Here is a 15,579-nt window from a genome sequence, read left to right as displayed (position 1 = left end):
GACATCGGCCCAGTCCAGCTCCACTCCGCATGCACATGCATCTCCCACCAGCCATCTGGTCTTCGACTCTCTGCTGCACATGGGTGGGGCCCATGCGCAGATGGCAGGATGCATGTGCAGGGTGAATTCGCATTGCATTTTGGGGTACCATGCGAGGCCCCAAAATGCAGTGCGAGCTCACCCTGCACATGCATCCTGCGCATGCAACCCCATGCACAGCAGAGAGTCGAAGACCAGATGGCCGGTGGGAGATATGTGTGCATGCGCAGTGAAGCTGGACCGGGGCGACGTCTAGTGTGCTCTGAGAGAGGGCTTTGCATGCCACAGGTTCTCCATCACCCTTCTAGATTCAAAATGATGTTGGAAAGTATGTAGGCAGATATTGAATTTTATAAGCCCTCCTATTTAAATTTGTTATGCAACAATTCTATATTTTCTTTCAAAGTGAGGGTGGCTTTTCATTTGCTTCCCAGAATCACTCCTCCTTTCCCGAAGTCCAGTTGCATTCGCTGTTGGTAAAGGAGGAGTGATTGAAAATAAGCTGCCTGTACTCTAGACTTCCACAAGACTTGATCCTCTCAGTATTCCTATTTAATATCTACTTAAAACTATTGGACAAGCTCGTGCCTCATCAAGGCTTTAAGGATCTGCTGATACAATTAAATATCTTGACCCAGGCCTACTAAGTAAATATGTCAAAGATTATCTGTTGTAGTAGTATGAGGATGTTGGGATCTAGATGAGAAGAGCAAACTTAGAATCAATCCTAGCTAGTCTGAATGGCTGGGAGGCCATGGACCCTGTGTCTTGGGATTTTTCAATTTTAGTTCTAGAAGGAACTAGGTTACAGTTTGCAGTTGGTCCTGGACTCACAGCTCTTGTTGAAAGAGCAGATGGCATCTATGGACATGAAGGTCTTTCGTTCTATTATCTTATACACCAATTGATCCTTTTCTCATTTAAAACCCATTATAACATAAGGATAATTACAAAATAAAATATTTTTGTTGGCAAATATGCATACATGCCAAATTAAATTTAATTCAAACATAGTAGAAAATAATTAATATAACCAAATATATAAACATTCTAAAATGTCAAAATAAATACTTTGAAAGTTTTGTTAAGTCTTATTTTTCTTCCAGTTTTTTTTAAGGAAATCCATCCACAAGAGGAATGATTGCTCCTTTTACATTTTTTCCAGGTGACTTTTTCCGGAATTTCTCTATGTTTTCTTTCTTCCTTTACTGGAATTGTGGATTTCATGCACACAAATTCTCTAAAAATAGAACATTTCTCACCAAATCAGATGGTAAGTTGGTAAGAAACATAAATGAATTAGTGCCTTGCTAAATAGTAGTACTTCATATTCCTAGATTCTAGAATTTTTTAAAAAGTAAAAGTGATATTCTTAATGATCTTAGAAAGTGACAGCATTTATCCATCCTTGTATAAGCATAGAAACTCAATGGGCATAGGGTTGGTTAATACTTGGTTTGAACAAATTGATAAATAGTTGAAAAGTTGATAGTTAATACTTCTGTGTCACTTGTAAAAAAGACTGTATAGATGTACCCGTGAAATCACCTGGGTCAAGACTTTTACTGCCTTTAATACCTTCTGGCAGTGTGTGTGTGTGTGTGTGTGTATTTCTCTCCCCCCCCCCCCCCCCGAAACCGATATAGGATTAAAATACTTTATTCCGCTTTTCCTCTTTCCAGGTGAAAGCCTGTATTCTTTCAAATAATCCTGCCTCCAAGGCAATTCGCCTTTCTTTGCGCCCAGTTTTCCTTCAGCCTGGCAACCAGCTTGGCCAACTTTCCAATGATCGGATTGGCACGGTAGTAGCGGAATCAAAAGTAGAGATATTTCTTAAAAACATTGGTGCTGTTTTCATGCTGGATGATGGCAGTCATGCTTTTTCACATGTAAGTAACATGATGGTAGCTTCAATTTGTACTTTTTCACCCCTGCCAGGGGTGAAATTCAGCTGGTTCTGGAGAACCTGTAGCAAAATTTTTGAGTATTTTGGAGAATGGGAAAATACCACCTCTGGCTGGCCCCAGGGGTGGGAATGGAGATTTTGCAATATCCTTCTCCAGGAGTGGGGAAGGAATGGGGATTTTGTAGTATTCTTCTCCTGCCATGCCCACCGAACCGGTAGGGAAAAATTTTGAATTTCAACCCTGATTGCTGCCATATAAATCATCTCGAACCTTCTAGAGCAGTGATGGCGAACCTTCTTTTCCTCAGGTGCCGAAAGAGCATGGGCCTGCGCTATTGTGCCCACACCCATAATTCAATGCCTGGGGAGGGCAAAAACTACTTCCCCCACCCTCTGGAGGCCAGAAAAGGCCTGTTTCCCAACATCTGATGTACCCTGTTGGCTCGTGTTTCGCTCTCCCCAGGCTCCAAAGTCTTCCCTGGAGCAGAGGGAAGGTTAAAACAGCCTCGCCTATACATTTATTTATTTATTTATTTATTTAATTTTATTTTATTTATTTTATTTATTTTATTTATTTTATTTATTTTATTTATTTTATTTATTTTATTTATTTTATTTATTTTATTTATTTTATTTATTTTATTTATTTTATTTATTTTATTTATTTTATTTATTTTATTTATTTTATTTATTTTATTTATTTTATTTATTTTATTTAATGGATTTGTATGCCACCCCTCTCCGTAGACTCGGGGCGGCTAACAACAGTGGTAAAAACAACATGCGACAATCCAACACTAAAGCAGCTAAAAACCCTTATTTTAAAACCAATCATACATGCAAGCATACCATGCATAAATTGTAGAAGCCTAGGGGGAAAGAATATCTCAGTTCCCCCATGCCTGACGACAGAGGTGGGTTTTAAGAAGCTTACGAAAGGCAAGAAGGGTGGGAGCTATTCTAATCTCTGGGGGGGAGTTGGTTCCAGAGGGCCGGGGCCGCCACAGAGAAGGCTCTTCCCCTGGGTCCCGCCAGACGACATTGTTTAGTTGACGGGACCCGGAGAAGGCCCACTCTGTGGGACCTAATTGGTCGCTGGGATTCGTGCAGCAGAAGGCGGTCCCGGAGATAACCTGGCCCGGTGCCATGAAGGGCTTTATAGGTCATAACCAACACTTTGAATTGTGACCGGAAACTGATCGGCAACCAATGCAGACGGAGGAGTGTTGGTGTGACATGGGCATATTTAGGGAAGCCCATAATTGCTCTCGCAGCTGCATTCTGCACGATCTGAAGTTTCCGAACACTATCCCCCCCAGAGGCTCTCTGGAAGCCAAAAGCTCCCTCCCAGAGTCTCTGTGTTAGCCAAAAATCATCTGGCCAACACCCACATGCACGTTGGAACTGAGCTAGGGCAACAGTTCATGTGCCAGAAGATATGGCTCCGCGTGCCACCTGTGGCATCTCTGCCATAGGTTTTCCATCACTGTTCTGGAGAAAAGATGGGATATAGATTTAAGAAATGGATAATGACAACTGTAAACGTTCCACAATGGTTCTGTTATCTGTGGCTTGTTCAGATATCATGTTTCCACAGTTGTCAAACAGAACAAGAATTCTGCATACCTATGAACATTTTTATGTTTCTGCACTTTGGGCCCTTAATATTATTGTTACTGTGCATGTACAAAGCAATGGAGAGACTATTGCAATGAGTGTGATTTTTTTTCCTTGGAGGGAATGAAAACCCCATTGGTGATGAGGCTACCTTTTAATAAAAGGGGAGCATGTCCTTTTACAGGTATATCCTTCACCATAGTCTTCTGATCCTCCCAGAGGTTTCGTGCCCTTATTATTTTTTCAGCATCACACAAACATTTTTTTCTCTTCTGTTGCAATTTAAGTACAGTGTTCCCTCGCTTTTCGTGGGGGATGCGTTCTGAGACTGCCCGAGAAAGTCGAATTTCCGCGAAGTAGAGATGCAGAAGTAAATACACTATTTTTGGCTATGAACAGTATCACAAGCCTTCCCTTAACACTTTAAACCCCTAAATTGCAATTTTCCATTCCCTTAGCAACCATTCAGATTATTACTCACCATGTTTATTTATTAAAAATTTATTTAAAAAAATATTTATTAAAGGCAGACAAAAGTTTGGCGTTGACATATGACGTCATCGGGTGGGAAAAACCATGGTATAGAGAAAAAACCCACAAAGTATTTTTTAATTAATATTTTTGAAAAACCGTAGTATAGAATTTCCGCGAAGTTCGAACCCGCGAAAATCGAGGGAACACTGTACAACCTATTTAGAGAGAGAAATTTTAATATGGAATAAATATTATTGTCACTTTTTTTTATAAGGTTTTTATTATGTTTTGTTGTTCACTTTATTCCACAATCTTCAATATTAGTTGACTTAAAGTATATGGAGTTTTTGAATCTGGCCAAGCATCTAAGACATCATTTCTTTTGTGTTAAAGCAGGGTTGATGGTATACAACAAACTGACCCAACCTTTATATTATGTTTATAGATAAAGTATCTTCCAAAGACTTCTGATTCTTTCAAAACCGAAGTGTTTAAGCCTGGAAGTAAACACACATGCCGAATTATTGACTACAGCTTGATAGATGACATGATTGTGGTGTCTCTCAAACAGTAAGGTTCTTGTCTCATTTCATGTATTTTGTTTGTATGGATCAATTTTTTAAGTTCTGAACGTAGTCTAAACTCCTGTCCCATTTCTGACACTGCCCAAGGCAGGAGGAACTCATCTGATACATTTCAATTCCCTTGAGTGGTGATCTCCCATTGCATTTTAACATCTATTTTATGTATTTGAACCTTTGTATTTTAATTCAGGAACCACCAGTTTGGTAGAATGCTGAAAAAGGCTATCAAAATGATTCACAAGTTACTGTGTTTCTTTATTTTGATACAAATATCCCACTTTTGCTATTTTATGTGAGAAAAAGTATGTGACCTGTAAGCAATTTATTAGTATAACATTTGGAATAAAGATGGTTGTATTGCTTATTTCTGTGAATATGTCAAAATATTTATAGCTACTCATTTTCAGAAAAAATTCTTAAAATGTTTTATGACTTTTCTTTCATTGTGCAAGTCATGTTGTTTGTATTGAATTTTTGTGTGCAAAAATGCACATAATAAAAGGTTCAGAGAAAAATCCTGTTTTTTTAAAAAAAATTCAAATGATGTTTTAACACATAGTAGGAAGCACAAAGAACTTTTGCTTTGCAAATTGAAGCATTTTCACTAAAAATTACCTCCCAAATGCAGGAAACCTAGGCATTTTCCTCTATGAGGCATGGTTTTTAGATTTAATTCTTAACTTTAATTAATTGGATTTCAGTGTACATTGTCTTTTTTATATGTTGTAAGCTGCCTCGAGTTCTCGGAGAGGGGTGGCATATAAATCCGATTAATAAATAAATCATAAATAATAAAATAAACAAATAAATAATTTTCACCACACTATAGGACATAGTTGCAGAGGTTTCCTGAAAGCTTGTCATAGTTAGTAATGCAATTTCCCGTCTTCTAGGAAGCACTAGTGAGGGCACAAAGAGCAAAAGAAAAAGAGAATTGAAACCTATTTGGGGGTTGGAATTTTTAGGCTCTGAAGCCGCTGTTATTAGATGAATAAGGTCATATGAATTTTCTGTAGATTTAGATAGTTAATTTGAAGCCAATTTGATCAAATAATCATATCAACTTTCTACAGCATATTGTGAAATTTAATCAGCTTATATTTAAACTTCTGTTTAAACCTGTTTATTTTTTCACATCAAGGATAATTATTTTCTTTTAATGCTTGTAGACATATTATTAATGCTTCATTTCTGAGATACCATGAAATACATCCTGGGCAAGTGCTGGAAGTAAGTTCAATAAGAAAACAATTTTGTTTATATAGTCCACGGAGTCCACGGACAGGGGCGGCATATAAATCCAATAAATAAATAAATTTTCTGTGAATCAGTTATCAAAACTAAGCAAAATTCAGATTGGAAATGTTATTTAAGTACTGTACTTATAAAGAATATTAATATTTTTTGATATCTATACAGTATTTGAATCCAAACTTTGTGTAACTCTAGTAGTATTATCTTGTTCTATATAAATATCATTATGATTTATAAATATTATGATTTATTACATAGATCTATTAGAGAAGGTATATAAATATCATTATGATTTCTGCTAGGTGAGTTATAAATTGTTGATGTGCTTAAGAAAAACAATACATGTTAAATGGTTTGTTTATGCCTTGATTTTGATTTGTCTATTTTTTAACTCTTAGGGAAAGGTGTTGATTCTGAAACCATTGGGCATGGAGGTGAAGTTCACTGAGAGCATCAAAGGCTTTGTCCCCAATTTACATCTTGCAGATGTAAAATTGAAACAACCAGAGAAGAAGTATAGCACGGGGATTACTGTTAAATGCCGGGTAAGATTTTTCTTTAAGAAATTAAATTTTAACTCTATTTTTAATTTAATTTCCTTAACTATTATTAGTGTTTCTATATAATCTTTATAATTAAAGCTGTTGTGACAATGTGGGTAAACTTTCAACTGAATTGCAAACTTTCTGAGCCTTGTTGTTTCTAGAGACCTTTAAGCAAATTGTTATGCTTTTAGTCTAACGTAACATGAGGCTAAGTAAAAATAAGCCATGTATTCTGTCCTGTATTCATATCTTGAAATATATCTAAGCTTCATTAAAAATAAATCCTGACACTTCCTTCTTATCAGTTAAATATTAACACGCTATCTATGTCATAATCTTGTGCATGTAGTCAACTTACATCCGTTCATTCAGTGACTGTTCAAAATTATGGCACGCTGAAAAAAATGGGCAATCAAAATTATGGCCTTTGTGGCCTCTCTGTGGTCCTGTGATTGTGATCTGTGGACTTGGTATGCAGCTAGCTCATGATGAGGATGTTACAGGGAACTGGGATCACGTTATTCCCACATGCAAAATCAATTGAATTTTCTGGTAGGGCTCCTGTATCTCCCTGCCACTGCCCTGCGCTCCTTATCTGGGACTCACACTTACCAACCCTCACATCTTTGGGTTATGATGCCAACTAGGACTTGTCATCTCGAAGTGATGCAGTCATGTGAGTCATACTTTACGATTGCATCATTTAGCAATGGTCCACCGTAACCCAAGGATTACCTGAACAGTTAAAATCTATTGACTTTACTGATGGTCATTCCTAAGTAGGCAAGTGTAAAATTATTCCAATGTATCTCAAAAGGTACCAACTGGGGAAAAGTTTATCTGAAGGTAGAAAAATTTATCTACTGTATTTTTCAGAGTATAAGATGCACCTTCCCCCCCTATGCATCTTATATAACAGTGTCTTATATAATGAATACAGCCATTCTTTTACTTTTGGAAACCCTGTCCCTATGTCCCATTTTTGCAAAAATGGTCCTGTATTTCACAAAAATGGGGTGTGCAGAGGATTTGGGAGGCCTGGAGACTTCTTTTTGTGAAAAATGGTCCCCTTTTTGCAAAAATTGATGATTTTGCCTTCCCCCAGACCCCAGAAGCAGACCTATCAAATCCTCTGCGTGCCCCGTTTTCCCCAAAAAACAGGCTTGTTTTTCACTCATTTTTGCAAAAAATGGGGCATGCAGAGGGTTTGGGAGGCCTGCAGCATGCTCTTGGGGGCCAGGGAGGACAAAAACCTTTTTTCTTACTTACCTCTTCGAAATCTTAGTGTGTTTTATACATCAGTGCATCTTATAGTCCGAAAAATACGTTTTTTATATTCAGAATTATAATGTAAGGAAATACATTACTTCACCATTTTCTTCCAGCTTTAGTGTGACACTAATATTTCTGAATTTAGGGAGTCCATCAGCTGCATGTATTTCCAATTATAAAAATTAGTCATAACCTTGCTTGAAACTATTTTTGTTAACAAACATGAATCCAGTCTCTCGCTTTTCCAGGTACTTGTCTGCAATCCGGAAACAAAGAAGCTTGTTCTGACTCTTAAGAGAACCCTTGTTAATTCCAAGCTCCCTGTCCTTGACAGTTTTGAAGATGCCAAGCCAGGCCTGATCACTCATGGTTTTGTTGCATGTGTTAAGGATTTTGGCTGCATTGTGAAATTCTATAATGATGTGAGGGGCATAGTACCCACTAATGAACTTGGTTTGCTCCCCTTAACTACTCCTCAAGAAGCATTCTATGAAGGCCAGGTAAGTGTTTAATAGAAGTAAAAAGTACTCTTGATTATTGCACTTAAAACAGCTTCTTGAAATATGTTTATATAACAGACTTGACATGCATGCAATAATATTTTAAAATCTAAACAGCAATGTAGAATATTTTTCTTTTTAAAAAAATAGCACTTTTAGTTATTGCTGTGCAAATAAAACATTAATAGTAATTAAAATCTATACAACTACACAAGTCCAAAGAACAGTTGTGGAATTTCTAAGTAAAGAAGTTGCTAATACAATAAAGATAGGATGTAAAAGAGAGCTTAGCAGCAATTACGTAATGCTGTTATTCGAGAATATATAGCAAATGTGCATTTAGTATGTATAAAGTATTAGTTGGAATCTAATAGTGACTATACATATGTTGATCAGTTGATGCTGGATCTCTTGGTATTTGATGGCTCTGTCCACAATTAGTTATACAGTTAATAACCCATAACCATGGTTTGGTTAGCCAAGCTAAGCATGTGGTATTAAAACAGGAATCTGATTTTTTTTGCTTAGAAGAAACCAGAAAATGACATCTTAAATTATATATCTCTGAAAGCAATAGGAGAACGAAGCAGTATTTTTTTAGTCTAATTTGTTTACTCTTCATTCTCTGTCTAAATGGATGAAGCTAAGGGTCCTCGTTCGTACCCTACCCCATAGTTGATCAGTTCACAGACAGTGTGGGTGCTGTGTGTACATGCTTGCTCCTCAGTGTGTAGATCTGGATATACTTAACTATAATGATTTTCCTCTTTTAAAAAAAAAATCACAGGTAGTCAAGGTGATTGTATTAAAATGTGAGCCTAAGCAGGAAAGATTGTTGCTATCATTCAGATTGGAAGAGGATGCTATTGCAAAGAATGCTGGAAAAACAGAAGCTTTAAAGGACCCTAAAATAGCATATATAACTGGACAGGTAATTTTCTAAAATAATTATTTTCCACTTACTTGAGAAGCATGCCAGAGGCAAACGTTACAGTCATTAGGGATAACTCAAGATTTTTTTCACCCCTGATATGCATGAGTCTACGGAGAGGGGCGGCATACAAATCTAATTAATAATAATAATAATAATAATAATAATAATAATAATAATAATAATTAATAATAATAATGGGACCTTTCCAATTTCAGCATCCCTGACAAAATTCTTAATTTTCTAGAGCAAAAATAAAAAGGTGAGGGAGATTTATTTTTGAGTAGTGACATTGAATTGTCACAATTCAATTTTGATCCTTTCTCCCACATTATTATTATTTATTAGATTTGTATGCCGCCCCTCTCCGTAGAGACACATACCGCTTTCAAGATTAAAAAAAAATTCTCCTGTAAGGAAGCAACAGAGAGGGTGGGATTTTGATTAACACAAACAGCTCTAGTATTAATCTTACCATTTTCAGTTCCCTTATTTTCATTTCTTAATTTCCAGCAAAGAAACATGTACAGTGGTACCTCAAGATACGAACCCCTCGTCTTACGAACAACTCGTGATACGAACCTGGGGTTCAGAAAAATTTTGCCTCTTCTTACGAACTTTTTTCGAGTTACGAACCGGCGTTCGGAGACTGCTGGGAAGCCGCGCGGCTGTTTTAAAAGGTGACAGCCGGGCGGTGGGGCTTCCCAGAAGCTTCCCGAACGCCGGTTCGTAACTCGAACAAAGTTCGTAAGAAGAGGCAAAATTTTTCTGAACCCCGGGTTCGGTTCGGGAGGTTGCTGGGAAGCCCCCCAGCCTGGCTGCGATCTTTTAAAACAGCCGCGCGGCTTTCCAGCTGTCTCCCGAAGCCGAACGCGGAAGTTTGGCTTTGGCGTTCGGCTTCAGGAGACAGCTGGGAAGCCGGGCGGCTGTTTTAAAAGGTCGCAGCTGGCCTGGGGGGCTTCCCAGCACCCCCCCGAACCCGGGTTCAGGGTTCGGGGGGGTGCTGGGAAGCCCCCCAGCCCGGCTGCGACCTTTTAAATCAGCCGCGCGGCTTCCCAGCTGTCTCCCGAAGCCGAATGCGGAAGTTCGGCTTTGGCGTTCAGCTTCAGGAGACAGCTGGGAAGCCGCGCGGCTGTTTTAAAAGGTCGCAGACGGCCTGGGGGGCTTCCCAACACCCCCCAAACCCCGAACCCGGGTTGGGGGGGTGCTGGGAAGCCCCCCAGGCCGGCTGTCACCTTTTAAAACAGCCACGCGGCTTCCCAGCAGTCGCCAAAAGCCGTTTTTTTGCGGGGGGTTTTTTGGTTGCACGGATTAATTGACTTTACATTGTTTCCTATGGGAAACAATGTTTCGTCTTACGAACCTTTCGTCTTACGAACCCCCTCCTTGCACCAATTAAGTTCGTATCATGAGGTATTACTGTATACAGGAAATGCTAGAATGCCTCTTTGCTTCGGTAAAGATATAGCAATTAGCTAATGTTGAGCTGCTTGATGAACTAATCTTATAAAATATGAGATTCAGTAAAAATTATTACTGCTCCTAGACATTTATTTTTAAATAGCTGTTTGTTATTTCCATTGGGATTCTGGATATTATAATCTGAAAATGGTTTAAAACCTCTGATTTTTTAAAAAAAATTATGCTTTTTAGATTGTAGATGTAAAAATTCTGAACAAGAAAGAAGATGGCCTGGAAGTTGCAATCCTACCTAACAATGTTTCTGCCTACCTTCCCATGGCACAACTTTCTGATCATGTGTCCAATAGCAGGTTGTGGTGGCACTGGCTCAAGGAAGGTGATGTTCTCCAAAAGATTATATGCCTCCATAACAAAGGAGGTCATATTGTATCCTTTTAATTCTTACCAAAACTTGATTTAATCCATTTCTCACTGCATATTGTGCAATAACATGTACCTAAAGAGGTTTCCTGCAAAGCCTTGTGATTCCCAGGCAAACTTCTGAGTGGATGGAAATAATCGGGTGGATTTTTTTCCTCCAATGGCATCTGACTTATATTCAATTGGCTGTCTGCATCATGATTTATTTCATACTTCCCCAGTCTCTTTTGTCCTTCAGATGGACCACACTAACTGGCAGTGTTCCCTCTAATTTTTTTTTTGGGGGGGGGGGGGCGGAAAAGTATAGTGTCTGAGCGGCAGTCCCTTCGGGACTGGGCGGCACAGAAATAATAAATAAACAAACAAACAAACAAACAAACAAATAAATAAAAAACCCACCCTGTTTTGCCTCAGAGAATTTCAAAATAAAATACTGTACTGTGTGTCTATAACAGTGAGCTCATAATAGGGCAACTCTATCAATATCAAAATGCCACTTAAATAGTTGAGCTAGTTTCAAACTAGATTTTGATTTTCTTTCTCTCTTCCTTACTCCCATTCTTTTTCTTTCTCTCTTCCTTCCTCTCTTTTTTCTATCTGTTTCTCTCTCTTCCTCTCTTCCTCTCTCTCTCCTTCCCTCTCACTCTTTCCCTCTCGGCTTCTGGGCAGGTTTGGAAAACTCTGAGTTGATGATGATTTTTAAGTGAGCGATTGCTCACTGCTCAGCTTAGAGGGAACTATGCTAACTGGGAATTCTGGTTCAGTTAAGACACTAGTTAAAAAAGATTGATCAGTGCAGATAAGTGCTCTTCATCATAGCACTTTTTCAGCTTCTAATACATTGGTACAGTGTTTCCCCGAAAATGTGACATGTCCCAAAATTCCTTTTTAAATTCCTTAATTCATTATGTAGCTCTTGAGTAGAAAGCCAGCATTGATTTCCTCCATGGAGGATGAACATATAGTGAAGAGTTTTGCTGATATCCAGCCTGGATTACTGCTTACTGGCTTTGTGAGAAACATCATGCCTTATGGTGTATTTGTGGAGTTTCCCTATGGTTTGACTGGGCTGGCTCCCAAATCGGTAAGACTCCTTTCAGGCTTCATTATAATGATTGCTTTATTCAGGTGCATTTGTTGATACAATTTTGTAAGTTAAAATGTCTTATGTCATATTATTCTTCATAAAATCATAGAACTGGAAAGAGACTTTGAAGTCATCAAATCTAACCTCCCATTTATGCAGAGGCCCATCTGTTAAAGGGAAGCGCACCACATCTTTGGGTTTTTGGTTTGACTGTCAATTCAACTTCCGGAATTGAAACTTTCATTTCAAATGGCTTTGATAATAAAAAATTATGAGTAGAGACAGAGCTTGAATTCTGCAGGCAAGGTTTGCATTCAGGAACCAAAAACAAAAATTGCCAAAATTTCAAAGTATATAAAATTATCCACCTTGGCCTGGAATTATGCAACTTTGATTATCTATTAAATGTAAAGCAAGATTATCTCAGGGACCGCCTTCTGCTGCACCAATCCCAGGTGGGCCTTCTCCGGGTCCCGTCAACTAAACAATGTCGTTTGGCGGGACCCAGGGGAAGAGCCTTCTCTGTGGCGGCCCCGGCCCTTTGGAACCAACTCCCTCCAGAGATTAGAATTGCCCCCACCCTCCTTGCCTTTCGTAAGCTTCTTAAAACCCACCTCTGCCATCAGGCATGGGGGAACTGAGATATTCTTTCCCCCTAGGCCTTACAATTTACGCATGGTATGTTTGTATGTCTGTTTGGTTTTATAATAAGGTTTTTTTTAGTTGTTTAGTATTGGATTGTTACATGCTGTTTTTTATCACTGTTGTTAGCCGCCCCGAATCTGCGGAGAGGGGCGGCACACAAATCCAATAAATAAATAAATAAATAAAATAAGAACAAGCATGTGCTATGCTAGTACATACTGAGGAGTAGAAATTAAGTCAAAAGGCATCAGGTAGGAGAAAAATAAATATTACAGTAACTAGTAAAATTAGCCTTAATCGGCCATTTGGATTGTATTGTTGTCTTCTTAGAGATCTTGGGGTCGATGCTGATATAATTGTATCCTGTCTCCTTGCAGGCAATGAGTGACAAGTTTGTGACAGACACCAAAGACCATTTTGTGGTAGGTCAGACTGTACTTGCCATGGTGACCAGTGTTGATGAGGAGAAGCAGCGCATCTTGCTGTCCCTGAAGATGTCTGAATGCTCTGTTGAGGGGTCTGTTCCTGAGAGCTTCGGACTACTGGAACAATACTTTAATGAACTGCAGGAGATTATGACCTTCATGAGTGACAGAGGTAAGAGTATTTGGGAATACAAAGGCAGCACGTAAAGTCTTATGTTTGCAATTGCTATTACAGTGGCTGCATTATGAAGCTATCCTATATATTTTTTAAAAAAATGATACAAATTGAAAAGCCAGGATTCTGTTTCAAATAAAGGTTGCCTGATTACTTTGTCCCTCCATTTATATATATAGAGAGAGATTCAATTTGGCAATTTCTGTTTGCATTTACAATGGATTTTGACAAATCATAAAAAAAGAAAATATTTCAGTTAATCTTTTGCATTTATCTCCATAATAAGTTAAACACAAGAAGCCAAAAGGATTAATCACTTTAACAGATATGTAAGATATGCAATTAATGAGTAGTGATTAAGGTATAGGTTATTTTATTGTAATGTTTTAATATTGGATGGGAAAAAAGTATATGAAAGGTCTAAGAATATATAAGATATATCGATAACGTAATTGCGTATTACGCCGATACGAATGACCGTGAATATACAACAACACAAACTGTAGGAGAAACAGTGGAAGAGGGGGGAGGGAAGGGGATATATGTTGTACTTACAAATAGACAGTACAATGCTCTGTTTTTGTGTTTTTAATATGTATATAATTTAATAAAAATTCTATTTTATAAGCTATACCGATAAGTTTGTAGAGTCCTCTAGAGATAGAGATACAAGAGCCTCCATTGAATGACCACAAGAAAGTAAAAAAGAAATAATTTGTATATGTTTGATAAATAAGCACTGATGTTGTTTTTGAAACAATCTATCGTTTTTATTGTATGTTCGGGAAAATAAAAATTTTATATTAAAAAAAAACCAAAAGAAGCCAAATTTCAAGGGGCTTAAAATGAATCTCTCAGTATTAAGCAACTTGTGATCCACCAGGTGGCGCTGCCTTCACCTTGCATTCTCCTTCGCTAGGTATTAATGCTTTGCCCTTTCATCTCTTACGATACTATCCATATAAGTGCCCCGCTGAGTACTGTAGGGAGTTAAAGACACTGATTTGTCTTATTCTGGGAGAATTAGCAAGGAATTTTTTAAAGAAGAACTTAATTGCTATGACCTTGAAACTTTTGTCGAAAGATGAAGATAAAATGTACATTAACTTTATACACTTTCAGAATGAAAAACCAACCTGCAAATAAGATTTAATTCATTTTCTCCTTATCGGCAGATGATTCCAGTGTGGCTAAGAAACTCTCCAAATTAAAAGTGGGGCAGAAGCTGGACTTGGTAGTTACCGAAGTTAAGGCTGACGGTTCAGCAGTTTTCAGTGGTCCACATATTTCTGATTTGACTGTAATAGCCATTCACAGCCAACTTGGAGGTACAATATTTATCCCCCCACCTCTTGTTTGATCCCCTCTATCTTGCATGTTACCTAGAAATGAATCACTGATTACTATATAAATCTTTTCAGAACAAAAGGAATGAGATAATGGGCATACAAGTGATCCAATGAATGTTGGGTTTCTCTCCTCTGTGCTACTAAAATTATAGCTCAATTAGATGGCAGCAGTTTTCCAATTTTGGCTGAACTCGAAAAGTTAAGCAGGGATGGACTCATTTAACACTCTGAGTCCACCAGAAAAGCCCAATGAATAGAGAAGGAAATAGAAAAAAAAATCCTGAAAAAAGGTAATAGCTAACCACTTCTATATTGTTGCAAATAAACTACTTACTGGTATGTTTCCAAAGTTACTGGGAATTGAACTTGCTCTTTATGTAGTAAGGATATAGAATAGAATAGAATAGAATAGAATAGAATTTTTATTGGCCAAGTGTGATTGGACACACAAGGAATTTAACTAATTTATTAGGGCCCCATTAATTGTTGCTTTCTTTAGCTGAACAGTTATCTTCATTTTTATCTTTTTAAGGCAAAAGTGTTCTTGAAGGTCAAAAGGTAAAAGCTGTAGTTCTCTGTGTTGATCTTCTGAAATCAAAAATCTATGTATCTCTTCGGGAGGAACTGCTGTCTCTCAAAGGCAAGAAGGTATGATATTCTTATTTTTTTTTGTACGGCACTTAACTCTGAAATAGATACTTGCATGAGTAATGATAAAGCCACAAAAAATGTATTACTCTTAACAGTTACAGATATAGACAAATCTATACAATGGAATGTTATATATTGATACCTTTTTAAAAAAAATTATAAGATACAAGAGAAAATAAAAAAAAAATTGGTTCTTTTCTATGTCTTAGACAGTGATTTTTAACCTTTCTAATGCCGCGACCTCTTAATATAGTTCCTCATGTTGTGATGACCCCCAACCATA

The 15,579-nt window shown here is 37.7% G+C and overlaps 1 protein-coding gene across 2 annotated transcripts in view; it reads left to right on the top strand.

The window, feature by feature from the left end:
• The window catches only part of PDCD11 (programmed cell death 11), a 44,175-nt gene that overhangs the window by 8,414 nt on the left and 20,182 nt on the right, over positions 1-15,579 (top strand). For both annotated transcript variants that reach the window (XM_070752813.1, XM_070752815.1), the window contains exons 8-19: positions 1,205-1,312; positions 1,722-1,928; positions 4,482-4,606; positions 5,790-5,850; positions 6,273-6,419; positions 7,940-8,191; positions 8,979-9,122; positions 10,776-10,970; positions 11,878-12,048; positions 13,074-13,293; positions 14,472-14,624; positions 15,178-15,293. In XM_070752813.1, the coding sequence (XP_070608914.1) occupies positions 1,205-1,312; positions 1,722-1,928; positions 4,482-4,606; positions 5,790-5,850; positions 6,273-6,419; positions 7,940-8,191; positions 8,979-9,122; positions 10,776-10,970; positions 11,878-12,048; positions 13,074-13,293; positions 14,472-14,624; positions 15,178-15,293 (1,899 nt within the window). The remainder of the gene's footprint in view (positions 1-1,204; positions 1,313-1,721; positions 1,929-4,481; positions 4,607-5,789; positions 5,851-6,272; positions 6,420-7,939; positions 8,192-8,978; positions 9,123-10,775; positions 10,971-11,877; positions 12,049-13,073; positions 13,294-14,471; positions 14,625-15,177; positions 15,294-15,579) is intronic.

This window comes from Erythrolamprus reginae, chromosome 5 (assembly GCF_031021105.1).
Source record: "Erythrolamprus reginae isolate rEryReg1 chromosome 5, rEryReg1.hap1, whole genome shotgun sequence".
In the NCBI taxonomy this organism is placed as follows: Eukaryota; Metazoa; Chordata; class Lepidosauria; order Squamata; family Dipsadidae; genus Erythrolamprus; species Erythrolamprus reginae.
This window is presented reverse-complemented; position numbering and strand designations above follow the sequence as displayed.